Source organism: Desmodus rotundus, chromosome Y (assembly GCF_022682495.2).
Source record: "Desmodus rotundus isolate HL8 chromosome Y, HLdesRot8A.1, whole genome shotgun sequence".
NCBI classification, from domain to species: domain Eukaryota; kingdom Metazoa; phylum Chordata; class Mammalia; order Chiroptera; family Phyllostomidae; genus Desmodus; species Desmodus rotundus.
This window is the reverse complement of record NC_092332.1, coordinates 4983023-5009277: the sequence shown is the minus strand read 5'-3', so window position 1 is coordinate 5009277 and position 26255 is coordinate 4983023. Positions and strand designations below refer to the sequence as shown.

At 39.5% G+C, this 26255-nt stretch overlaps 1 protein-coding gene across 1 annotated transcript; it reads left to right on the top strand.

The window, feature by feature from the left end:
• Positions 1 to 4401: 4401 nt before the first annotated feature.
• On the top strand, positions 4402 to 24587 carry LOC139440592 (ATP-dependent RNA helicase DDX3X-like). Its single transcript, XM_071220421.1, has 18 exons — positions 4402 to 4565; positions 5272 to 5403; positions 8078 to 8138; positions 9395 to 9442; positions 15044 to 15173; positions 15922 to 16077; positions 16150 to 16249; positions 16592 to 16727; positions 17602 to 17687; positions 18114 to 18212; positions 18295 to 18455; positions 20680 to 20824; positions 20927 to 21071; positions 21312 to 21493; positions 21567 to 21684; positions 21969 to 22122; positions 22420 to 22544; positions 22725 to 24587. The coding sequence occupies exons 2-18, from the start codon at positions 5359 to 5361 to the stop codon at positions 22802 to 22804; spliced, it is 1971 nt and encodes a 656-aa protein (XP_071076522.1). The 5' UTR covers positions 4402 to 4565; positions 5272 to 5358; the 3' UTR covers positions 22805 to 24587.
• Positions 24588 to 26255: the final 1668 nt, after the last annotated feature.

Genomic DNA, 26255 nt, shown 5'->3' with positions numbered 1-26255 from the left:
AAAGTAGCTGGTTTCAAAGTTTTATGAGTCTGCAAAGTAACATTTGTGTTGCCCAACAGAATGGCCTGGTATGTCCCCATGCTCCCTGCCATCAGCCAATACCCTACTTTCTTTTCCAGTAGAGTTAACACCTGGTATGACACCGTACTGCTCTAGGCTGTCCCAAATTGAACTTCTCAGGATCCCGTAAATTGTCACAGGTGGCTGCTATTGCTTGAAGACATGGTGGCCATGCCTTTTTCACATGACCCAACTTTTGTAAAACATAGACAGTGTGTTTGGGAACGTTTGCCAAAGTCTGGATTAGTAAATCCAGTCCACTCCCCTGCCTTTTAGAAACATACAATTTGAAAGGCTTATGTGTATTGGAAAATTCTTGTGTGGTAGCAGAAAATAGCTTTTCCTTCCAGGTATCAAATGCTGTCTGACATTCCCTTGTGCATTCGAAAGTTTCAGAGTCCAGTCCTTTCAAGGAATCATACAGTTGTTTTGCTATGAGCCCAAAGTTTGGATCCAATTTGGCAGAACCATTTATCCCTAAGAACTGACAAAGCTGCCTTCAGTTTTCTGGGGTTTTCTGTGTAGCAATGGGTGGTTTTCTATCCAGTCTCAAGCTCCTATGGCCCTGTTGCAGTTCAAATCCCTTATTTGCCACTTCCTGTTTGCAAATGTGGGCCTTATGAATTGATACTTTATATCCTCCTTTTGCCAAATGATTTAGGACTGTGCTGGTGTTGAACAGTCCTAGTGGGTACTGCTAGTTGTCAGCATGTCATCTACATATTGCAGAAGGACCCCTGATTGCAACTGAACATCCATTAAGTCCTTGGCTAATCATCCACCAAATATAGTCAGGGAGTTCTCTAATCTCTGTGGCAGCACAGTCCAGCAGTATTGGAGAATGGCTTTTGTTTCTGGGTGCTGTCATTCAAAGGCAAACAGTAGCTGAGCCTGTTTGTCTACCAGGATGCAGAAAAAGGCACCTTCAAGTTAGGACTGAAAACAATTTGCACTTGCCAGGCTCCATGGCCAACAGAGTACGGCGGGATGCGCACCACAGGATGAATGTCCGGCACAATGTCATTATGGCTCTAAGATCCTATGCAAATCAGTGTTCATCAGAGGCTTTTTGACTGGTGAAATGGGAGTGTTCTTTGGTGATTGGCATTACTAAATTAGTTACACTTTTATAAATTTCTTTAATGCTGGCCAAATAACAGCTAATGCCTCCTTTTTGAGAGGGTACTGTTTCATCCATGGGATCCATGCCCCCTCTTTTAACTTCTGTAGGTTGGACATTAACCTCTTTTCCTGGGTTCTATCAGCCCAAATGGTTTGATCAACCTATTCATAGAAGTCAGATGGGAAGTGTTCACCTCTAAGACCTTCAGGACAGGTCAGGAGTGCCTGGAGCTGGACAGCATGTTCCAGTGTGACCTGTATACATAGTTGCTAATTTTCAGGAAAAAAGTTACTTGGGTGTATAATTTGTAAAGCAACTTTGCCCAGCAGTGGAGTAGAGCAACCTAGCATGTAGAGAAAACTATGCACAATCCTCTGATCACCAAGCTGACATTCTTAGGGGTTGAAGGAATGCCTGACTTTGTAACTGTCCAGTCACTCCAGTAACCATTACTGTCTCTGAACTTTCCTGACTACTTTTGTACTCTGTACTAAGTATGTAGCTCCTATATCTACAAGGAAATCAACAGGCTTGAAGCTCTACCAGTTCGCACCAGACCCCAGTTCACAACCTTAAAATTCAGGTGTTCCTTCCTTCTTCTGAGAGTCTTTTCCCTTCCCAGATCAATTTTCTTTCCAACTACCAGGTGTTTTTAAGTTGTGAAACCCCAGCTGGTTTGCTGAGAAATTCCCAGCAACTGGGATAACTTACAGTGGTACTCCTTGAGGGGTAGGGGAAGTGGTCACTTGCCACAAGTGGGCAGGGCTGGATGTTCGCCACTACTACAGTAACTGCACAGCTAGTTAAGTTTGAAGACAAGAGTCCTGAAAAAAGGGAAAACGAATTTTTATTTTCTTATAGATTCACACAGATTTCTTGACGCCTACCCCCGCCACTACTGCCAGAGGAGTGAGCAGACTGCTGGTGGGTTGCCACCTTGGCATTTCTCACGTCTTCGTGTGCCTGGTAGGGACACAGTGTTTGTCGCCTGCCCAGCAATCTCCCAGTATATGCCTCCCTTGATGTGCCAGGCCAAATCTCCTCCCTGCACCCCCACCACTTCACTGGTAACTTGCCTTATGCCGTGCTCCTGGTCAGGCCCAAAGTGCTCAAGGAGGGGCGCCTGGTTAACACTCCCTGGTTGCACCGCAGTCATAAGTGAACTGCCTCGCAGTGGCCTGGGCGTTGGGTGGGTAGGAGTCACTGCAGCTTGTTGCCTGACCAAGGGGCATGGGGCTTGCCGGCCCAAGCCTCTCTGAGTGTCTTACAGCCTGAGACTCCCCCTCCTTGCCTGCTGCCTGAGCCCCTAACCCCTCTTCTCTCCTACCTAAAGACTGCCCCGCTCCAAAAGAGGCAGGTCCTGGAACGCTATGGCAGAGGACACTGAGATCCCTCACTCAGGCTAGGTAGCCGGCTCAGGAAACTGAATTCCTACCTGTAGACCCACCAGCCAAGGAAACATGAAGTGAAAAGCCTGGCTTTAGTGCCTGTTATGTTTTTTTAAAAACCCCAACCCCAATCCCTAGCGCAGTGGAAGTAGACGGTAGAGTTTGTCTCTCCTATCCAATTACCTTCCTAGTTTTTGACTCCTTCCTTGCGGGCTCCTCTTTTTTTCCACTGTCTTTGAGCCTATCCACTAGCCGTGGCCTGGGAGGCGCAAGCATTTGTCCTCCTCTGCACTTCTCCACTCTCTGGGGACAGTTATTTAAAAAGAATCATTCACAGCATTGAAAATGCTGTTCGATGGGGAGAAAAGGCATACAACTGTAATTGAGTAACAATAAAAATTTTAAAAAAAGAAAAGAAAATGCTGTTCATTAGAACTCTGCTTAAATGGAGCGGCTTGTGCTAAACCCACATCACCAAACCAAGACTTAATTCCTAACCTAATTGTAGTTTCAACCTGCCCGTCTAGAATTATGCTGGTCATCATTAACTATGGTAATTCAACTAACAGACTTCTTTGGAGTCTCCTAAAGAAAAGTGACCTTGCCTGAAACAATCCACTTTCTCCGTTCTGCCTGAAACAATCCACTTTCTCCGTTCTGCCTATACAAGCCTTTCATTTTATATAGCCCCTCTGAGCTCCCTTCTGCTGGCCCGATGGAGTCCTAGATGGGATTCACCAATGGTTGAATGAAGCCGTTTTTGTGATTACATTTACTTAGTTGAAATTTGTTTAACAATACAAACAGTATTTTTTAAACAATGTCAATGTAATGAGATTTTTTTTAGGATTTTTCTGCAAGTACTGTATAACATCACGTAAATTTGTATTCCATCGATTTTTTGAAACTAATACCAGCAGCAGTGATACTATGTACAAAATGTGTGAACACATTGTTTCTCTGTGGCTAAATGGGATAACCACTATAGACTGTTGTTAGTGTGATAGTAAAGAACATTTATGTATTAACTGTTTTATTATTGTTTTCCGTTTTATTTATTTTACAATTAAGTCAGTTTGGGGGAGAAACTGTATCAGAGGTTTTAACTTATGTCACCTATAAACTTAATTTCAGTACATAAAAATGTCGTTAGGAAAGTATTTGATATAGAATGAGTCAGCTAATAACAAAAAGTTGACAAAGTAACTTGTTCAGACCAGCTCTGAATTTTCCAATTTTGAAAATGGAAAAGCAGGAAAGTCATTTATGTGGTCAAGGTTTGAGAATGGATCTATTGTAATAGTAGCAGGAGATCATTATCAAGGAAGGGTTCAGGGAATTAATGTAAAAGGTGCCGCTTATCTAAAGCCGCGGATCCAGTAGTGAGTAAGTTTTCTGACATTTAAGGAACCTATGGAACCGACTAATGTACTTCGGGACTAATGTACCTAGAAGACCCGGATAAACAACTGTTGAAAGCAGTAGCTTGTTTCTATTTACGGGCCACTGCAGCACCCTCTGGATCACTTAATTGGAGTCTAGTTTGATAACTACAAGGTACTTTTGACTGACTAATTCCGGCAGGCCACAAACAGCTTTCAGTTTTTTGGCCCTCAAGAGGGTCGTTCAAAATTCGCAATGACCCATTCGTGCACTACTAGCGTCTACAGGACCTGGATCGGTGGAGCAATCTAAAACTGTAATATAGCCTGACTGCTGGGGGAGGGGCAGTTGGAAGCAGGGTGGAGGAGGCGGGGAATTGCGGTGGGGAGTAGGCGTTAAGAATTCATTAGCCTCAGCATTGTTTCATTGTGTCGTCACTGGTGACGCGAAGGCCACGGGAGTATAAAATGCGCGGTCGCCGCTGGAAACTGGAGACGGCTGTTTCACGCCGGGCAGCTCGGACCAGCCGCAGAGTAACAGTTCATATCTGTACTTTCGCCTCCGCAGCTGAAAGCTGCTATAGACGTCCTCGTTGATCCCTCTGCAGAATGGTAAACGTAGTTGATATCTAGTTTTGTGACCGTCAATTTACTCGGTTTCAGTCAGGCTAGTTAGTTAGATCAATCCCCAAGGCGGCCTGGGCGGGTAGATACGAGCGGCACAGCAGGTGAGCCGTGGGCACGCTAGCGAAGGTTCACTAGCATTCCCGCCTGACCTCTGCCTCCTTTGTCCCCGCCTCACCCACACTGGTTTATGAAAAAAATTGCCTTCCTCGAAACCAGTGTCTGATGCCAGAAAGGCGGGGCATCAGTGAGTTAAAATGGAGAGGTTTTACCAAAATTAAGATTCCCGGAAGTGAAAAAGGAAAGCAGTAGATTAAAGAGGAAAACTGGCAGAGTGGAGAGAATGGGAGAGATAATGGTCTCCTGGACTATGTTTAAGACCTCCCAATTGGTACCAACGTAGAAATCGGTGAGTTTTCACTACTTTTCAAGAATTCCCAGACTTTAGAAAGGCAGTGGGTGGGAGTTCGGGGCGTTGGGGGTGGCGGGGGGCGTGCGGAGCTCTCGCGAATTTTGAAACCGTTTGTGAACGAGATATGTCGCGAGGTTAGCTTGAGAGTTTAGGATTTAAAAAACGCGAATTAGACACAAGTAACGGTACTAATAATGCAGTTGGCGGTGGGCGGGGCAGAAGAGGAATCCTGACGTCTTACGTATTGACGTAAACCCTCGAACTCTGTATTTTGCGGCCTAGGCAAACCTGTGAACGCGGAAGTGTTGTACACATCCTGCCAAACTGGATCACCCGCTGGACACTCCGAGTCCTGGGTTCTCTTCAGCCATGAGGCCTGTGGCGAAGGAAAACGCCCTCGACTTGGACCAGCAGGTGAGTTTAAATATGCCTATACGTGTACTTGTGGACTCTCTCCTTGTTTAACGTGACTGTCGCGTAGTGATAACTACCGGCATGTACTTTATCCAGGTTTCAGGACTTGCTGTGGCAGGGACGGTGGGCGGACGGGGAAAGAAACTGTGTTTATTGAACTTTGTGGAGGCTGTGTGAAGGAAACAAAACGGCAGTGGTGGTGTTGATTTTAACTATTACTGGTCTGAATTGTTGCTCAGCGTGTACTATAATACCAGCCGGCGCGCAATGGCGGTTTCTGTGTGCTTGCGCCATCCCGTACGGACGCACTGGTACGAGCGACGGCTCAGAGGTGATGGGGTGGAGGTATGGAAAGAGGGCCCTTTGTTGTTTGTTGAGGGAATTAGATCTGATTTTACGGACCTTGTTTAGGCCCTGAGGCGTGGTTCATATATAAGTGCGGCCACGGAATGTTAGCTGGCAGGAAGTGGGGTTTTGTCGGAATGATGGCGGCAGTCTTCTTTGTTTGGGCTACGTGGTTCATCACCGCTAAGCAACCCTAACGGAAAATCCGCGCTAGCGGAACCGCGCTGGCAAATGACTGTGAAAACTACCAAATTAGGCTTGTTCTCCCCCACAGAGCTATTGCTACCTGGCTATTGCCATGGGGTGGTGTGGTTGATGAGGTTGTTTATAAAGTGTAAAGTTTTGTTACTCTGAAGACCCGGAAAGAGGTACTACAGAGGGGAAAGAATGGCCGCCGTCCTTATTTTAACCACGTGTACAGATAATAGAAATTAGGCCCTGGCTGGGAACTATCTGAGAAATGTAGATGTACATCTTCCTTTATTTATTCAGACAATAACTGAATGGCCATTTAGCTGGGTTTACTCACTTTCTTTGGACCGAGAAGACACAGTAAGTTTAATGTGTGTTTACATGGTAGAACAGTCTGGAGTCAAACATGAAAAAATTCAAGAAAATAAAGACATGCAAAGTTTTTTATACTGATTTGTCCTGTCTCCGGGGGTGAGGGGTGGAGGGAGCGTGCATATAGCTCAAACTGCTGACTTCGAAGTGTGGTTTAGAATATTATATCTGACAGGAGGAGATACAAGCCTGTTTTCCGAGTAAGTAAGCCTCTCTTGTTAGTAGTATTGCCTCTACAAAACTTTTCTAGTGAATCTTTGGGAGATAACACCTTAAGTGAACAACACCTTATCTTGGCTTTTATCTTAAACCATTTAATTGATGGAATGATTTAGGGAAACCGTTTTCAATCTGAGGGCATACATAAACTAATATATTGTGTAGCACACCCCCTCCCCCCAATTTTTTTTTTGGACAACCTGACAAAAAGAAGATACAATTTTGGCTTTTTCACACTGGATAGCTGACAGCATTTTATTTCACCATAAAAGGCAAAATACATCAGAACCCTTTACTAGTTGTGTATTGCCTGTGTTAAAAATTCTTGTGCCACACCAGTTTAAAATCGTTGATTTAGAACATGAACCTTTTACAAAATATGTTTAACTGCTGAATTTTCCTGAAACAAAGACTAATGACATGAAAATTGTGTGGTATGTTCAAATCTCATATAAATACTACAAACAATATGATTTATAACATTTTATGTGTAGCTATATTTAACTGTAGAATACATTTAACTTTTGATAAGTTGTGATATCTGTCATTTGAATTTCGTACTAAGCAAATTCAGTCTGGAAGAGTGATAGTTTAAAGAATGATATCAATTGGTGGTACATGTAAACTTGCTAATGTCTTGAACTTTTTAATCTAGTGTCTATACACATACAGCAAGTGTTTTTAAACATTAAAAAACAAGGTGACAGCCTTGCTTTTTTTATTTTGGTCTTTTATAATTTTTAAAAATTTATCGTAGTATATATAATTAACATACTGCTTGTAAGTGGCTCTTAGTAATACATAATACAATACAGTAAAATTAACTTTTCCTGTAGTGTTGAAATGTATCAATGTAAAGGGACAGGTAGGAATAAAAACTACAGGTCTCCTTTGAAAATTTGGAGTACCAATTTGTGGCACTTTGTAACTATATGGCCAGTGATTTTTCTATGCTTGTCTCATCTCCAGAATGGAAGAAATAAGTATTGTCTTCACCATGTGACAAGCATTAAATGATACAGTGCCAAGTAAAATAATTATCACTACATAACAGGTCATGGGTGCTGGTGTCACTGCATAGGAATCGATCTAAATTAAAAAGTTGCACAGTTTTTAGGGGTGAAGAAACTCAGTCATGTTAAAATTCATCTGACATTTTTCAGGTAGAACTTTTAGGATTTAAGTAAGCAAGTAAAACTTAAGTGGCTGTAACTGATGTTAATCATTTTGTTCGGTGATTGCAGACTTTTTATTATGGAAAATTGTTACGGTAAAACTTGTTTTGGATGAATGTACTAGAGCTATCTATATTGGTGTGCTTCTGTCATCCAAGTCCTGCCTTTTTGCATGTGTCATACAGTGTAGACTTGTTTTAAAGCATTCTTAATACCAGAAAAACAGGGCAGCTTGCTAGTAAATGCTACTTGGGTAGGACTGGATTTTAAGACCTGGTTGGTCTTTTGCAAGGCCATCTGTGCTTGACTTTCTGCCCCTTAGTATATGTAGTGTGTAAGCATGTGAGCTGTTAATATCTCTCTCCTCCTAGTTTGCTGGTCTAGAGCTGAACTCTTCTGATAATCAAAGTAAAGGGGGAAGTGCAGCAAGCAGTAAGTAAACATTTCCTTTTGTCTAGAATCTTTATTAGAGCTTAATGTTGATATCTCATAGTACTTTATAATTTTTAAATATATTTTCCCTATTATACAGTTGAAGTATTTTGGCATATCTGAATAATAAAAGAGACTGGTTGGTTCTTTTTGATTGAAACAATTATCAGTTACAAAAAAAGTAAAGGTTATATAATTTTTTAGAAAACTACATATATGTACAGTATAAATCATGGCTAAGCATGAAACATATGAGGATATGTCCTTTTTCTTGGGAATTGGACACCCTAATAAAGACAACCTACATTTATGTGTTAGAGCTAATTGGTACCATTTCCCATGAAGTGTGGAGACTGAATGATACATGTAGGCTATACTGATTCTTGAGTGATAAACCGTCAGGCAGTATTAAATGTTTGGAAATGACCTTTGAAAAGAGTCTGGGTAGTTTTTCATTAGTATACTTATTTAGGGTTTTTTGAGATTTGTTAGAGTTTAGTGTTCTGTAGGGAAGGAGTTTGGTGGTTTATTATTTGGCAGCAGATCCCAGCTTGGACACAAATACTCTGAAAAGCCTCTTTAAATTTGGTTAATTCATATTCTATCTTTTTTTGCCATTATATGAATACTAAAAGGATTTAATCATACTAACAGTTTGGGATACTTAATCAAAAGTTAGAGATTTAGTTTAAAAATTGGTTTTTTAGTTAACTTCTCCTAATTAACTTATTTTAGTTAACTTTGTAGGTTCTTTTGTTTCTTAATCATAAGCTAGATTGTTGACTTGAATCAGGAAACTCCATTCCCTGTTGAAATAATTTTTCTTTCCAGCTTTTATGTATTTTTATGGTATGGTTATCTTATCAGAGTAGTAGCAGCATCTTTTGGGGTAATTGAAATTGGTTAATTGATTCAGGAGGCTTTTTTATTATAGTAATGGCTGTATTTATTAAATGCTTTAATTCATGTTAACTATTTCCTGGAATAGCAGGGCCTCTTAAAAACATTTGTTAAATAATCAGTAATAGCTACTGCAGTGTACTTGGATTGAAGATTTCTTTTGTTACAATCCATGTTGACAAACTTGCTTCTCCCCACCCATTTAGATGAGGGATGCGGGGCTAGGATTAAAAACCTATTAATTGTTCATAATTGATTTTCATGTATGTTCCTCCAGCAAAATATTTTTAAAGCAATTTTTAAATTTTCTGTCTTGGAGAATATTATAGGCTTTTAATTTTACATTTTATCTTTAGAAGGGCGCTATATACCTCCTCACTTAAGGAACAGAGAAGCGTCAAAAGGTAGGTGCTTGTGGCAACTGGCAGGTAATTCTGGGAAGTGTATACAGTTTTTCTTTTGTGCTTCTGTTTTCAAGAACTAGCATTTCCTAACTTTGAACAAATGAATCTAATTTTACATAATGGGTTGGTTTTTGTTTTTGTTTTTCTTTAATAACCAATTTTGAGCTGAAAGTTTTAGTATAATTTTATTATTCTGTGCTTTATGTATTTGTAAACATATGATTTCACTTGAAAAAGGTGTGTTTGTAGGGTGCCCAATTATGTAAAACTGCATGCAATGAACTCCTACTTTACTGCTGTCTTGAAATGTTGTCATAGTGAAAATGAAGTTATTGCAGAATAGTTCGCAATTGCAAATTAAAGCTTTGGACAACTTTAATAGGTTTGAGGTATTGTATCATGTCACCTTTTTGCCTTAACTTGATATTACAGGGTTGGACTGAAATGTTATTAAAATATTGATACCTTTTAGTGTTATGTTTTTAATGTAGAGTGATAGGTTATTAGGATCATATTGTAGGCTTATGTATTTACCAAGATACACATCTCAAATTTTTTAAGAAGGGAAAGTGAAGCCAATAGGAAAGAAGGTTGTAGATTAGGAATTGGGGTAGGTGGATAGTATTAGAAAGGGGTAAACATAAATTATAGGTGGTATTTGGGCATTATGCCTCCATGAGTGGTGTATCATTTACAGCATTTAAAATGGATTTTTGTGTTTACAAAGTGATCAATTAGCTGATCATAGGATTTTTTTTTTCACAGTAACTACAGTGTTTTCTTTATTATGAGTATATCTTCAAATCTCTCTGCCTGGAATTTCCATCTAAAGTAGGTGTTTCAGAGGAAATGGCATTATCTTAGGAAGTTGAGAAGTTAAAACTCTTTAACATTCTGCTGTGGCTAGTGTTCCTGAGTGGATTGAGTGTGTAGGCCTGGTTCACTTCCTTGACAGGATGCAGACCTGGGTTGCAAGCCAGGTGGGGGAATGTGAGAGGCACCCAGTTGATACTTCCTTTTTTCCCCTTTGTTCCCCACTCGCTAAAAAAGTAAGTAAGTAAGTAAAATATTTAAAAGCAATCTGACATTCTTTTTCTAGCCAATAAAGGGTATTGATCAAATGACTGGTTATTCCTAGTGGAAGAAAGTAACCTCATTAATTTGTAAACTTCAAAATGTGTGAATGTAGTTAATTGTTGACTGAGTACATCATCTTTCAGTAGATGTGCTCTAGAGACATGTCCATGGGTAAACAATATTGTTGGACACCAGAGTTTGAAAAGTAGTATACATGACTATGAAGTACAATAATGGTTCTTGAGACTCTTTATTTTAGCTGTTAGAAGTGAAGCAGGAGAGATATTCATGACAGTGGATTGAGTATTGTCAGGATGGGCAGAATGTGAGGATGGGCGGGGATATCCACCTGGCAACCTAAGCCCGCCTCTTATTCTGTCAAAGAGGTTGGAATGTCAGGATGGGCGGGGATATCCTCCTGGCAGCCTGAGCCCCAGGGGAACCACCAATGATGGACTGCAGCTTTGTTCCAGGAGACCAATCCCTAGCCCCCGAGGGGAGCCAATCAGAATTTGGTGCATAACCTCCCCACCCTCAGGAATAGAGGGTGTCCTTTGGGTCCACCCCGCCATATTCCCCTTCAACTTCCCCAGCCCCACATTGCGGACTGGGGAACCTCGCCTGGGTGTGCAAACCTCAGTAAAGCTCTGTACCGCCTAATTTTGTGGCTGATGGGCATTTCTTCCTCGGCGGAGCCTAAGAAAACCTTTCATTTGGTGCTGAAACCCGGAAGGAGTTGTCTGCTGAAGACCACTCCTCTCCCTACTCCCCCAGGGGCCTCACAGCCACCCCACCAGTCCGGACTAAGAACCAGGGTATGTGCTGTTGCCCTGTTTCTGGTCCCCGAACACTGATTCCAGGCCCCCGTCTGCTGGGAGAGACTGCTCTTCCACCAAATCTCAGCGCTGTGTTGGGGTGACCCTTCCAGGGGAGGCTGCTCTCCCTCCGCTGAGAGGCTCTAGGCACCGGAGGAGACGTCCCTGGGCCTAGATCCTCAATTTTACCAGACCAGATCAGCAACTTGGGTTGAGGGACGCCGATTCCCACTTGCTAATCCTCATGGGACCAGGATTGAGGGGGCAGGAGTCCAAACCAGATCCTAAGCCACCTCTAGGGTGCCTCCTGAAAAATTTGCCAGGTATTGATCCTGGCCTCAAGCAAAAATGGCTGATTTTTCTATCCACTATGGCCTGGCCATTATATCAACTCAATAATCGGAAACCTGGACTCCTGAGGTCCTTTCAATTTCGTTACCCTTACTGACCTAGATAATTTTTGCAGATGGACTGGCAAATGGTCTGAGGTCCCATACTTTCAGGGCTTTTGGGCCTTGCACTCCCGCCCTGATCTGTGTGCCCACTGCTTCACAGCTCAGGTTCTCCTGGCCCAAGGGAACTCTGACCTGTACGGCCTCCTAAGCCAACTGCCCCAGAACCCCCTTCCTCCTTTTCTGATTCCCTTGAAGATCTTGTTTCTCCTCCTCCTCCTCATCAGCTCCCCCCAAAGACTACTCTAGCCCTGGCCTTCCCCTCCCTCTGAAGACCTTTCCTCCCCAGTCAGCTCACACACCCGCTCTCGCCTGAATCTAGAGCCCCTAGACTCCTGTATTTGCCCCCTCTAGGAAGTGGCAGGAGTAGAGGGTGTCCTTTGGGTCCATGTCCCCTTCTCACTCACTGTCCTGTCTTCAATTAAGAAACGCCAAGGCTCTTGCCACCTCTAACAACTGTAATTCCCAAAAGGAGGGCTCTGCCTTCCCCTTGCCCTTCATCTCAGGCAGTCAATTATGATAAACTCAGAGAAGTCACCCAAGGCCCTGGAGAAAATCCAGCCAAACCAAGGCAATGGTACTCTATACCCACTTTGACCCAGCTTCTAACGTTGGGGCCACTGTCTTAGCTACTCACTTCATCTCTCAGTCATCCCTAGACATTAGAAGAAAATTTAAAAGGCTGAGGATGGCCCCCAAACCTCCATCCGAGATCTGGTAAATATGGCATTTAAGGTTTTCAATAATCTGGAAGCAGAGGCTGAGGCTGCCCACCAGGCACGCCTACAGCAAAAGGTGGCTGTGCGGGCAGCGGCAAACACCAGCATGGGGGAGAAGCCTAAGTCCGGGTGGAAGAGCACCCCACTGGGGGCCTGTTTCAAGTGCAGCAAAGAAGGACACTGGGCCCGCCAGTGTCCTCAACCTCAGCCACTATTGAAGCCCTGCCCCGAGTGCTGACAGCTTGGCCACTGGAAGGATGCCTGGCCCCTTAGAGGCTCGCCCCTTGGCGCCTCCATGCAGGGGACTAGCCGATCAAAGTGCGGACTCTTCCCTGGCCACGCCAGAACTTCTCAGAATCCTAGATGACTGAAGCAGCCCAGACTTGAAGACCCCCATCACCCTCGCTGAACCCAGGGAAACACTGCAGGTAGTGGGTAAGTCCATCCCTTTTCTGGTGGACATGGGGGCTACCTACTCTGTTTTACTATCTTTTTCAGGAACTCTTACTCCTTCCCAGATCTCGGTCATGGGGTTTGATGGGACCCCATCTCGCCTGTATTGAACCCCCTCTATTTAACTTCAGTCTGGACGGCTTTCCCTTTTCCCATTCATTCCTTGCCATACCCTCCTGCCCTATCCTGCTTCTAGGAAGGGACATTCTCCAACTGCTAGGCGTCACTCTCCAGGTCACAGGAAACGCTACCCCTTCCTCCTCCCTTATCCTTCTGCTGTTAGAAAATCCAACTCCTCCTCCAGCTCCACCTATTTCCCCTTTCCTCATCAATCCACAAGTATAGGACACTTCTACCCCAACTGTTGCTTCCCGTCACACAGAGAGAGAGAGAGAGAGAGACAGACAGACACACACACACACACACACACACACACACACACACACACACACGTCTCATCCATCTAAAACAGCTGACCCCTAGCCCCTCCCCTCTATGCCCCCAGACAGCCGGAAGCAGCCAGATCGAACACAGCACCCTTATCCTATGAAAGAGGTCAGAATGTGAGGATGGGCGGGGATGTCCGCCTGGCAACCTAAGCCCGCCTGTTATTCTGTCAAAGAGGTTGGAATGTCAGGATGGGCGGGGATATCCTCCTGGCAGCCTGAGCCCCAGGGGAACCACCAATGATGGACTGCAGCTTTGTTCCAGGAGACCAATCCCTAGCCCCCAAGGAGAGCCAATCAGAATTTGGTGAATAAAGCCCTGCCATATTCCCTGCTTCAGGCAACTTCCCTGGCCCTGGTCTACCACGGGGAACCTCGCCCTGGTGCACAAACCTCAATAAAGCTCTACTGCCTAATTTTGTGGCTGATTGGCATTTCTTCCTCGGCAGAGCCTAAGAAAACCTTTCAAGTACTTGGGAGTGTTTTAACTATTTAAGAAGTGGGTTGTGAATTTTCTAAAATTAGTGTTCTCATGGGAAAATCTGTTTGCTATAAATGTTTCACTGTTCTGTGCCTAAACTTGTAAAGGTGTCTTTTTTTTTTAATAATCCAATTGTAGTTTTTGAATACAGGTATATTTCTATATGTGTGCTTCTGAGGGTACTCTTCCCTTAAAAGTTTGCTACAACAATTTATATAGCATTAAAACTTTTTATATTGACTGCTTTCACTTAATTCTTTTAGACAATAGACTCAGCCAGATTGTTCCTTCTGTATTAAAGATAATCAATTGATATGTCATATTTACATTGTTGTTGGTAGGTTACTGCGACTTTGCTTTCTCCCAAGTTTTTTTTATTAAGTCCCTGTATTCACCACACCACTTACTACATGTATCCCATATGCGTAGTTTGAGCATAATTCAATGCCTGTAATTGGAGCTTTATCCTTTATGAATATTGAAACTGTCATAATACATTGGACATATTTCTTCTTACTGGCAATCATTTTGTATATTCATTTAAGTTTTTTTCTCTAGGTGTAACTGACTGTACACAAGGTAACTTTGTATTTAATGGAAAATTCCAAAATGTGTATTGTATGTGCTATTAGAGTATATATTGTAAGTCAGTATTTGTATTCAAGGTTTGTGAGTTTATATATTTAGGGATGGGACATAACAAAAAGGTAACTTAAGAGCTGCCCTGGTTGCAGCTTTTGACCTTCAAATTTTAGGAAGTTCCTCTTAAACTGTCATGTTTTTGTGTTTTTCTTTTCTTTTTCTTTTTTTAGCAGTCTTAGTTTAGATGATTTAGATGATGTTTTGTTGAATTGTATACTTAAAATCTGTATGTGAACCAATGTCCTTGCAGTCAAGTTTAAAAAAAAAAAAAAAAACTCTTGCCATTGTCATGTAAAAATTAATCTCATTGTGGTAGGCTTTTGTTTCATTGTTTTAATCTCTTAGGGGTAGTGTTCATTTAGCATATTTTTTGTAGACCTTATCTTGATAAAAATAATCCCACTAACACTTGGTGCCTTCCCCATGGGAAGAATAATATAAGGAAACCACTTAGTTGAAAAGTTGGGAATCTTCCTAAAATATTGTCAACTTCCAAACATGATTTTTTTTTTTAAGGATTCCATGATAAAGAGAGTTCAGGGTGGAGTTATAGTAAAGATAAGGATGCATATAGCAGCTTTTGGTCTCGAGATTCAAGAGGAAAGTCCAGTTACTACAGTGATCGTGGAGGTGGATCACGGGGAAGGTAAATTCTAAGTCTGCAAATGTGTATACAAGTAGCAGTTTAGAAAAGACCTCTAGTTTGATATGTTTTCATTCTTTGAACTTTTCTTGATCTTTAGTCATGATTTTTTCCCCCTCAACAGACCATATTAAGGACTTTAAGCAAAATGTTGGTTTATTAATTCTTTTTAAAAGTCTTTATCAGGTTTTTTTTATTTTTGTAAAACAAATTACACACAATAAGAACATGCTCTTTGACAGAATGGATCTGTTGTTTTTACAAAATTATTTATGGCATCTCCAGCAGTTAAACATTTTATGTGACTGCATAAGGGTGATAAGTGGATCTGTTTTCACAAATAAAACTAAAAATACGAAGTCCTGTCAATAAGAGACTTTTCCTGTATATCCAGGATAATTGACATTCATAGTAGTTGTTTGTTTTCCTACTAAACGTGTTTAGATTTTTATAAAATGTAAAGTACATAGTATTTACAAGTATTTTAAAGCTTAGTATATGAAACCCATTTAATCTGAAAACAGTCAAGGATGCTGTTTTAGAAAACACTAAATATGTATAAATTACATACAACCACTGGGTAACTAGAGAGCCATATTTCGTAAGTGAGATAGCCTAAATTGAATTGTTGATATCTTTGAAAGTTACTTGATAACTAGTAGTTCAACAAGTGTACAAGTACATATTTACAAAGATAATAATTTGATATTGGCTAAATGACATACTCTAATTGATTGCTTGTGCTGCTCAGATTTGGTGATCGTGGACGGAGTGACTCTGATGGTATTGGCAGTCGTGACAGGACTGGTTTTGGCAAATATGATCGTGGTGGATTTAGTCGATGGTGTGACAAATCAGATGGAGATGATTGGTCAAAACCACTTCCACCAAGTGAACGTTTGGAGCAGTAAGTTTTTGAAACAAATGTTGATTGTTATGAAACTTACTATTATAACATGTAATAATCATTTGATTTCAGGGAACTGTTTTCTGGTGGAAACACTGGGATTAACTTTGAGAAGTATGATGATATTCCAGTAGAGGCTACTGGCAGTAACTGTCCTCCACATATTGAAAGTGTAAGTTGTTTGAAAAAAAATTTCTTAACAGTTCTTCAGAGGTAATACCAAAGACAGTTCAGTTATGAAAAGGGAGACACAAATTAATTTCACCATTATGAGTAGTCCTGGAGTAGAAAAAGTACCAAATATAGTAAGAATCCAAAAACTATGGTACATTAGACTCAGGAGTCCATTTTTAAAAAATGGTATTTTGCCTAAAATCAAAGCAACTATAAACTCAGTTACATCCAGACATTTAATTTAGTTGGTTGCTTTTATACTCATGTGAGTAAGAACAAATTGCAACAGATAACGCATTTCTAGTTGTATGTGTCAGACTGGTTAAATTTCTTTTGACAGTTCAGCGATGTTGAGATGGGAGAGATCGTCATGGGGAACATTGCGCTTACTCGTTATACTCGTCCTACACCAGTGCAAAAATATGCCATTCCTATTATCAAAGAAAAAAGGGACTTGATGGCTTGTGCCCAAACAGGTAAGCTCACTAGCTAAACAATAAAAAATAATCTTAACTGGGTTTAACTCTAAAAATAATTTATTCTGGTTGGATGTCTGAGTCCTCTGGTTAACATTATCTTGAGTGAAGTAAAGATTAGTGAAGATGTCTCTTTTTATGGATAAAACAAAGAATTTTCGAATGGATGTCTTGGGAAAGTTAAATCACCTTGTCAGCCTGGCACTACTGTAATGGGAGATTGAAAATGCAGTGGAGGGAAGGTTAGCAGTATAATTGGAATAGGAAGTATAAAATCAGGGAAGATCTTATGATCTATGGAAAATGTAATAAGGAAGAGGTTCCTCCCACCTTCTAGTATTTAGGAAACCAGGGAATGGAAGGGCTAGGGTACATTAACCTGTAAAACTTGAGTCATTTGTCATAGTCAGTATTATTTCCTTCTTTAAAAAAAAAAGTGTATCTCTTATATCTAAGGCCTTGTGCCAAACCCAGTAATGTTTGTTGAAACAACTATACTCATATCATATATTCTCCAAAGGGATACACACTGTTCTGCAAAGCCCTTCACAATTAGACTATTCAGGAAGTTTACTGATTGCTGCTTTACATTCCAAAAGTGTATAATAACACAAAAAAATACTGAAATGGATGGAAGTTGATGCCAGTATATAGGCTTTTGTTTTTATAAAAATTACATGTACAGGAATGAATATCACATTGTTTGATATAGATCATACTTGTCATTTGGCATTATTTGCTTAGCTGTGTAAATATACTATATTATCCAAAAAATTTATGCATTAGAGGAACTAAAGTTACTTTATACTCAAAAGAAAATGTTGAACACTATATTAATATTTTAAATTTAGAAGCAAGTTATTTTTTTTAACAGGGTCTGGAAAAACTGCAGCATTTCTTTTGCCTATCTTGAGTCAAATTTATACAGATGGTCCAGGCGAGACTTTGAAGGCTGTGAAGGTAAAGATTTTTGAATAAATTAGTAACTTTTTTTTAGGAAATGTTTTGTAAATACTTGTTTGCGCCTTTATCTGTAAACTCTGACAAATATACCATATTTATAATTCTGTACATTTTAAAAAAATTACTGCTTTGAGACAGAAAGACACATCAATTTGTTCTGCTTATTTATTCACTCATTGATTAATTGTCATATATGTCTTGACCAGGACTCAAATTTACAACCTCAGTATATCTGGAAGGCAGTTATGCACATGACTTACTGATCAGAGCTGTACATTTTCTTTTCATTTTGTTTCTCCAGTGATAACTTGTTTTTGCATTTTATTCTCAAATTATAAAGGGAGTTTTTTTGTTAGGACTTTTCAAAAGAATAAAAAAGTTTTAGGTCTTTGAATGTGATTATAAATTATACTTATTTTTTAGGAAACCGGAAGGTATGGACGCCGTAAACAATATCCAATCTCCTTAGTTTTAGCTCCAACAAGAGAATTGGCTGTACAGATCTATGAGGAAGCCAGAAAAGTAAATGTGTATTTTACTTAGTATTGGCATTTTCATTAATTCTGCTGTTTTTATGTCCACCTAATAAATTCTTTGCTTATAGTTTTCATACCGGTCTAGAGTTCGTCCTTGTGTGGTTTATGGTGGTGCTGATATTGGTCACCAAATTCGAGACTTAGAACGTGGATGTCACTTACTAGTAGCCACTCCAGGACGTCTAGTAGATATGATGGAACGGGGAAAGATTGGATTAGACTTCTGCAAGTATGTTAATTTTTATATATGGGTTATAATGTCTTAAAAATATTAGCAATCATTAATTTCTTAGCATTTACTAATATTAATTTTAAGATGTAAATGTAGTTTTAACTTTTTACATATTTTTTTGAAAATTTAACCATGTTTTTATCTTTTTTGTCCTATTTATTTTGTTTTTTTCAATTCACTTGTAGATGTGTATTGTCATTTTGTTTATTGTGTGCATTTCTTATTTTTATTTTTTAAAAGATGCTTTAACATTTATGTAAGAACACTAGTGTGGTGGTAATGAACTTCTTTAACTTCTTGTTGACTAGGAAACTTCTTATGTGTCCTTTGGTAGTAAATGATAAACCTTTACTGGGTAGAGTAATCTTGGTTGTAGGTCCTTGCTTTTCATCACTTTGAATTTTCTACCAATCCCTCTGGCCTGCAAAGGTTCTGTTGAGAAATCATCCGACCTCTTATAGGACCTCCCTTGTAGGTAACTAATTGGTTTTGTTCTGCAGCTTTTAAGATTCTTTCTTCATCTTTAACCTTTTGCATTTTAATTATAATGGGTCTTGGTATGGGCCTCTTTGGGGACTCTCCACACTTCCTAGACTTGTGTCTCTTTTATTTACCAGGTTAAGGAAGGGTGTTTTGTTTTTTCTTTGTCTTCTCTTTCTTGGCAGCCTCCCTTTGTTTGTTTCTATGAATTACATCCACCACTTCTCCTAAGCTTGGTAATAGAACCTAATGTAGTAGTATCCTGGTGGGTCCTACGGCACAGCCTCCCCATTCACTCAATCGGTATGCTCCTGGTATTCCCTCTATGGCCTAGTCACACTTTGCGTTTGTAGTTGAGTATTGATTGGTGTTGGTAAATTGATTATTGTTACTGGGAGGGATTTATTCTGAGGCCAGTCAGCTGCAAGGACTGGCAGCAACTTTTGTCCTCTACTGTGGAGGATCAGCTAAGCAGGGGACCACTCCCAAGGACTTAACTTCAGCAGGGCTTCTGGTGCCTATTGAGTCTACCTTTTGAGTATATAATCTGTTGATATGATTGGGTGGTGGTACTTTGACATGGTCCGATTGTGCTGCCTCCTGGGAGGTGCAGGCCAGGATTGGCCACTGCCTTTGTTCTGCCTGGGGCTACCTGGCATGAGCTACAGAGCAAATTGGCTGCTATTTGTGTGGCCTTGGAGGTGGCCAGGTGAGGCTTAACTATGAACTACTATTGCCAGGCCTGAGGTCAGTTAGCATGCTGAGGCCAGATGCTGCTTATTATTGGGTTTTGTGACCCTTTGAAAGATTTTAGGAAGGTCTCAAGCATGAGTCAATTGAGGCTATTTGTATCAAAAAACCATTGTAAACAGCTTGAACTGGCCTGCTATTGGGTGAGGTGGTGCCTCAGGCAATCACTAGAGTGCTATGAACAGTGCGAGGCAGGCTGATGGATTCCCAGGAGAGTTCAGCAGAGGAGCAGTGGCCTATCTGCAAGCCCTTCTCTCTGTGAGTAAGCCATGTTTTACCTTCTCCTCTGCCAGTGTCTAAGTCTTTCACCCTGATACCTGGCAATTCAATTCCTCCCTATATGTCTATGGTGCCTTTCAAGCTGCTGTCCCAGTGCTAGAGTTCAGGACTTTCATGTAAGTCCTTGTGCAAGCCCTTTAACAGGAACTGCCTGGAACTCCAGCAGTTTCTGTCTTCCACAGCCTCAATCTATGCTGGTTTTTACAGCCAGGAGTTAACAGGGACTTCTCTGCCTAGCACAGGAACACTGAGTTTGAAGAGCCTAGTGTGGGGCTGTGACCCCTTGTTCATCACAGGAACTTCTGTAGCCAAGAAGTCCCAACTGATTTTATCATTTATATGTGGGAATAGGGTCTGCATCTTTGCCCCTCCTACGAGTCTTGATGTGGCTTCTTCTTGAATTCCCTCATAGTAGGACTCCCATTCAGGCAGTTGATTGATGGTTCTGAATGTTGGTTGTTTTGTAGTTTAGTTGTAATTTTGCTGTGGTTGTGGGTTACCTACCCACCATCTGGACAAGAAGTCTGTATCTTTTACTGAAAATTACAATTAACCTGTATACTTGATTGAACAAATGATAAGTAATTAGATTGTGGGATCTGTGTATTTCACATGTGTTGAAATGTTAGGCTAATACCTTATATAACTACAAGTACAACTATACTCGGTGGTCAGTTTTTCATCAAATTATAAACTTCATCTTTTGTGACAGATACTTAGTATTGGACGAAGCTGATAGGATGCTAGACATGGGGTTTGAACCTCAGATACGTCGTATAGTTGAACAAGATACTATGCCACCAAAAGGTGTTCGCCACACAATGATGTTTAGTGCTACTTTTCCTAAGGAAATCCAGGTATTTTTTGATATAATTTTTTAGACTATTTTTGTTTACAAGTAACGTGTCTTCAGATAATTAGAAAAATTAAAGTAGATAATAAGGTTTCTTACCTTTCAGATGCTTGCTCGTGATTTCTTGGATGACTATATCTTTCTGGCTGTAGGCAGAGTTGGCTCTACCTCTGAGAACATCACACAAAAAGTAGTTTGGGTGGAAGAGTCAGACAAACGGTCATTTCTTCTTGACCTGTTAAGTGCAACAGGTAAAGTGACAAATAGCAATAGTGTCAGTTACATGTAAGGAAAATGGTTTTTGATTGCTTTAACTCCTACCCTGCCTCTTTCCCAACTTTTAAGCTTTAAAACAAAGCATATTTTAATTAACTGAAGTGTGCATGATAGCTTAAGGTCAAAGAGAATGAAGCCATTTGATACTTAGATCTAATCAATGGTTTATGTTGTGTTGCTGTTAGTAAACAAAGCCATTATGTATAATTTTTCAGGGAGAGATTCTCTTACTTTAGTTTTTGTGGAGACCAAAAAGGGCGCTGATTCTCTGGAGGATTTCTTATACCACGAAGGATATGCTTGTACTAGTATCCATGGAGACCGATCACAAAGAGATAGAGAGGAAGCGCTTCACCAGTTTCGCTCAGGAAAAAGCCCAATTCTAGTGGCTACAGCTGTGAGCATATTTTTATTTTTGAGTTAAGCATGTTTGAATGTTGCTTCTTTCCTAACAAAAATTATTTTTCCAGGTGGCTGCAAGAGGACTAGACATTTCTAATGTAAAACATGTTATCAATTTTGATTTGCCAAGTGATATCGAAGAGTATGTACATCGGATTGGTCGTACTGGACGTGTAGGAAACCTTGGTAAAGTGTTTAGTTACTTGATAGTTTCACACAGAAGCTTAGATAGTATTTCAAAGGGAAAAGTGACATCACATGTCAGACACTGAAAAGTTTTGGGTTCAGTTTCTTGTATTGGTTGCATTTCAGATTGTAGTGTCAAGTTTTTGTGTTTTAGCAAGTGTTCTACATATTAAAGTAAGAATAAAGGGCTACTTGATGGAAATACAGACTATATGTCTTTTAGGGGGTTTGGTTTTTGTTGTCTCTCTCTCCTTTTTTTTTCTTTTTTTTTTTAACTGTTACAGGTCTTGCCACCTCGTTCTTTAATGAAAGAAATATAAATATTACGAAGGATTTATTGGATCTTCTCATTGAAGCTAAACAAGAAGTGCCATCTTGGTTAGAAAATATGGCTTACGAACATCCCTATAAGGGTAGCAGTCGTGGACGTTCTAAGAGGTACAGGTTGTTTTGAGCCTTCATTCTTACTACTCTTTGCTTTGGATAGGACTTACGTTGAATGTTAACTAAAACATTGCTGCTGGGTACATGCTTTGGACAAAATATTATTAGAAAGAGTGATATGGATTTGTATCACCTCTACTTCTGAGGCCTTTGGAAACATAGAAGTATTGACAACAATGGAAAATGACTTGGAAAATCAGAAAATAGGGTTTGGGGGATCTGTATGTTGATTGTCATTTTAATTGAATTTTATATTCCCAAGTCATCATACAATGTTTTTCTCTATGGTAGATTCAGTGGAGGATTTGGTGCTAGAGATTATCGACAGAGTAGCAGTTCCAGCTTTAATAGCAGCCGTGGAAGTAGTAGCCGCAGTAGTGGAGGTGGTCACAGCAACAACAGAGGATTTGGTGGAGGTAATATTAATCTTCCCCTTTTATAACTTTGGGAAGAGGCTTTTTCAGTGAATAGTGTACTGGAGAAATTTTATTTTCAAAGAATACAACATTCAATATCGTAGGGTTCTTTTATTTGTTTCTTTTACTTACATCACAGTACACTGGCTAACCTAATGTCTCTCTAAACTTTTTTCATAGGTGGCTATGGAGGCTGCTACACTAGTGACGGATATGGAGGAAATTATAACTCCCAGGGGGTTGACTGGTGGGGCAACTGAACCACCTCTGCAGCAACATCACCATTTCAAATAAGCTAATATGGAAACCACATATAACTTAGCCGGACTATATTGTGTAGCTTTAAGAACATGCAGTACATTATTAGGTATGATTCTCCTAAAAATTCATGGAAGCCCAAAGTCACAAGAAGAAAGGAACAATAACATCGCCATTCAGAAGTTGATTCAAAGCCTTAATTGCTCTACTTTGGTTTACTACCCTTCTGCTAATTTCCCATCCCAAACTGCATTTAAATTTTGTGACTGAGAATCATTTGTTTGTTAATGTACTGTAACTTTAACTTTAGACAATATATGATGTCCTGTTGGCTCAATAATGGTCAAGATATCAATTATTTTGACAAAATAAATTACTGAACTTGGGCTAAAATCAAGCTTTGGCACACAGATGTGATAACACCTTAATAGGAGTCATCAATTTATCGATAAATATTCCAGCGTTTTAAAAAACATAGGCAGTAGCCTGTAGTAATTTTTGATACTTGCAGGCTGGGGAAAAACATCTTAAACAAAATTAGTTTCTTATGTGGCAGAATGTACTTTGTTAAAGTTCTGGCTTGCTCGCCCTTTGCTGGAAAAACACTTAAAACCTTATACGACATTCCAATCATGACAAGGTGGCATGTGTGAATACATCTCTGCGTTTTACACAGCACTTTTCAAAGTTAATGCAAGTATGTACAATGATTTCTCTTTTAATATATATAATTATAAGCTAGTCAAGTGTGGCCATATTATTACAGAGACAGTTCAAGTGTTTGATTATTTTTTTTAAGTGTTTGGGGAGAATTTAGACTATTTAGATTATTTTAATGCCTGCCATAAATAAAATTGAAACGGTAGAATTGGTTGACCATGGCAGTGACTTGTCCTCTTTTTGGGCATGGTTGGAATTTGATCTGTAATGCATGCAAAGTGTTGGTGTATTTTGGTCAAGAGATATGAACAGGGAGAATTATACAGCAGGCTTAATTTAATATAGAAATTCACATTACTCTAAGCTGTGTTGAATGTTAAAATGGCTTACACTTGTAGACTTCGTGAATCAAGTAACAACAAACTGAAATCCTTGAGAATTACATGTTGTAAAAACATACTAAACTGTACAAGGTGTTTTTCTATATAGTGCTATTTTAGCCTTATTTTAGTTGCATGGGTTTCCATTGTATTTATATCTCTTTATGTTAAATTTGGCCAAAGATGATTGCTTACCACTAAAAATGCCTCAGCCACTTGGGGTTTTATGCTGATTCTGTGGCTAGATACTAGTGATCTTTACAAACTAATGTTTATAGTGTATTCAGGAAGCAAAAATTTCTTAAAAGTGCAATAGATTTTCAAGCATATTGTGCCTTGCTCTAAAACTTTATTAAGTATGTGCACTCGACAGTATTGCAATCATTTGTTACGGTGCTATTTCAATTAGTATAGGTGTAGAGTCTTGTACACCTCACCCATAACTTTTTACAGAGTACTTTTTTATAGCACATTCAGAAATTTATACACACACACACACACACATGTTTTGTGTGTGTATCTGTAAACTTAGAATCTTATTTTATCTCTTGGAGATTGTTAAATACAGCTTAAGAACGAGATTCTAAAATTTTGTTGGGACCATTGAATGATAGTTGTGAAGAAATTGTTTGCACATGACAGATTTTAGATACTTTTGCTGCTATTTTGTGTAATATTTATTGAACATATTGACAGATATTTATTTTTGTAAGCCTAAAAGTGATACTTTGAAAGTGCAAAGAAACTTGACCAAAAGATGTAGAAAAACACTGGCACTTAAATGTCACCATATGTGAAATCATACATTTCAGAGTTAGTGTGAGCTTTTAATGTTGAGGCCAGTTAAACTTGAGTCAAATTAGCAGACCTGGCATTGGCAGTGTAACTAGTTGTAACTTTCTGGCAAAATTTAAGGCAAAATTGGCAATTTAAGATTTGCCAAGGTTTTGATACACTTGTCTTAAAATATTAATGATATACTTGCTGAACACTGATAAGAAAAGTCCGCATTTCCAAAGGTTTTGAGTTTAGTTATGTGTTGTGTTTGGTTTAGTTTTTACTGACTTTGTGGCTTATTTGCAGTCCTCAACCATGTGGTTATCTTTGTGTATATTGCCATAATCTGTGACTTTTACATTCAGTTTTATTAGTAAGTAAGGAAGGATTGGTTTAAATTTAGTTTGTGAAGAAGTCATTGAGCCTCAACATACCGTAGGTTTAGTAGTTGTTTATTGTTTTAGTTGTACATGCTAGTAGTGCATGTGCTGTGTTTATTCTGATTTTACTAAAATAAAAAGCTGAACAGAATCTTTTTGCTCTCAGTTGTGACTTAATAAGAAAGGTAGAAATGTAATTTCTACCGTTAGTGCTGTCAAACTGAATAATTGAAAATTCTTGATTATTCTTGGACACTTCTTGATTAACCACTAAACCTGTTTTTGAAATAAGTAATTCATGAAGCAGTATATTCTCCTATGCTTTTAGTTGGTATAAGGTTGGTTGGGATGCTTGAAGCAGGATTTTTATTACAAATCACAGGAATCTAAAACACCTTTCTATAACTTCTATGGCATGTATAACATCAGTCTTTGTAATGATCCAGAATTAATTAGAATGGGTCATGGATAGCAAAGATGGCATAGGTGCCTAGTCTCCAACTTCAGTTCCTTTTGTTGGCTGATAATCTATTACTGTTACACTCATGTAGACAAACACTATGAATTAGCAGATTATAAGAGCCAAACCATCTTAAACACTATAATATGAAAAATAGTTAAGGGAATCAACACCAGTTTTTTTTGTGTCCTCTTCCACCTAACTTCTTGTTAGTATAAAGGGTAAGTACTATTTTATATTCTTGTATAATTTCTTTCACATATTGTTACCTCTGAGGTAGCAATGTGTATACTTTTTAGTCTTACTCTGATAGCTTTGTAGAATTAAGTTATATGCTGAGTCCTTGGGTTGATTTAGCATAGATTAGTGATAGGAATTTATAGCCAAGGAATGGCTTAGGCATCAGTGCATGGAAAATTACTATGAGGACAGAAACATGGGGATGGGGTAAAGGTGGAAGAATTCTGGCTTACCTAAACAAGACTGTTGGTGAAGGTGTACCAGGTCATTAGACAACACCTGGAATAGATTTGGAGAATATAGAATGGGGAATGAAGAGCCTCACTGTCTTTGAGATTGATCACATACTGAGCATGGGATTCTAGAGTAAGCTAATTTGTTGCTAAAATTGGGCAGTGCAGACACAAGAACTGTTCACCATTTTGTGATTTTGCCCTGGGATTTGCAATGATTTTTCATTTCTCAACACACTGAAATTTTTGAGAAAGTGACTTGTACTAATGGGTTAGACTATTTAAAATTGTATCTTGCTCCAAAAGCTGAAATGTGATTGCTA

Excerpts from the sequence above, each read along its gene's own strand:
- LOC139440592 (XM_071220421.1), top strand. The coding sequence starts at position 5,359 with ATGAGGCCTGTGGCGAAGGAAAACGCCCTCGACTTGGACCAGCAG. Across the intron at positions 5,404-8,077 it reads CCCTCGACTTGGACCAGCAG|TTTGCTGGTCTAGAGCTGAA; the intron begins GTGAGTTTAAAT and ends CTCTCCTCCTAG. Across the intron at positions 18,213-18,294 it reads TCTATGAGGAAGCCAGAAAA|TTTTCATACCGGTCTAGAGT; the intron begins GTAAATGTGTAT and ends CTTTGCTTATAG.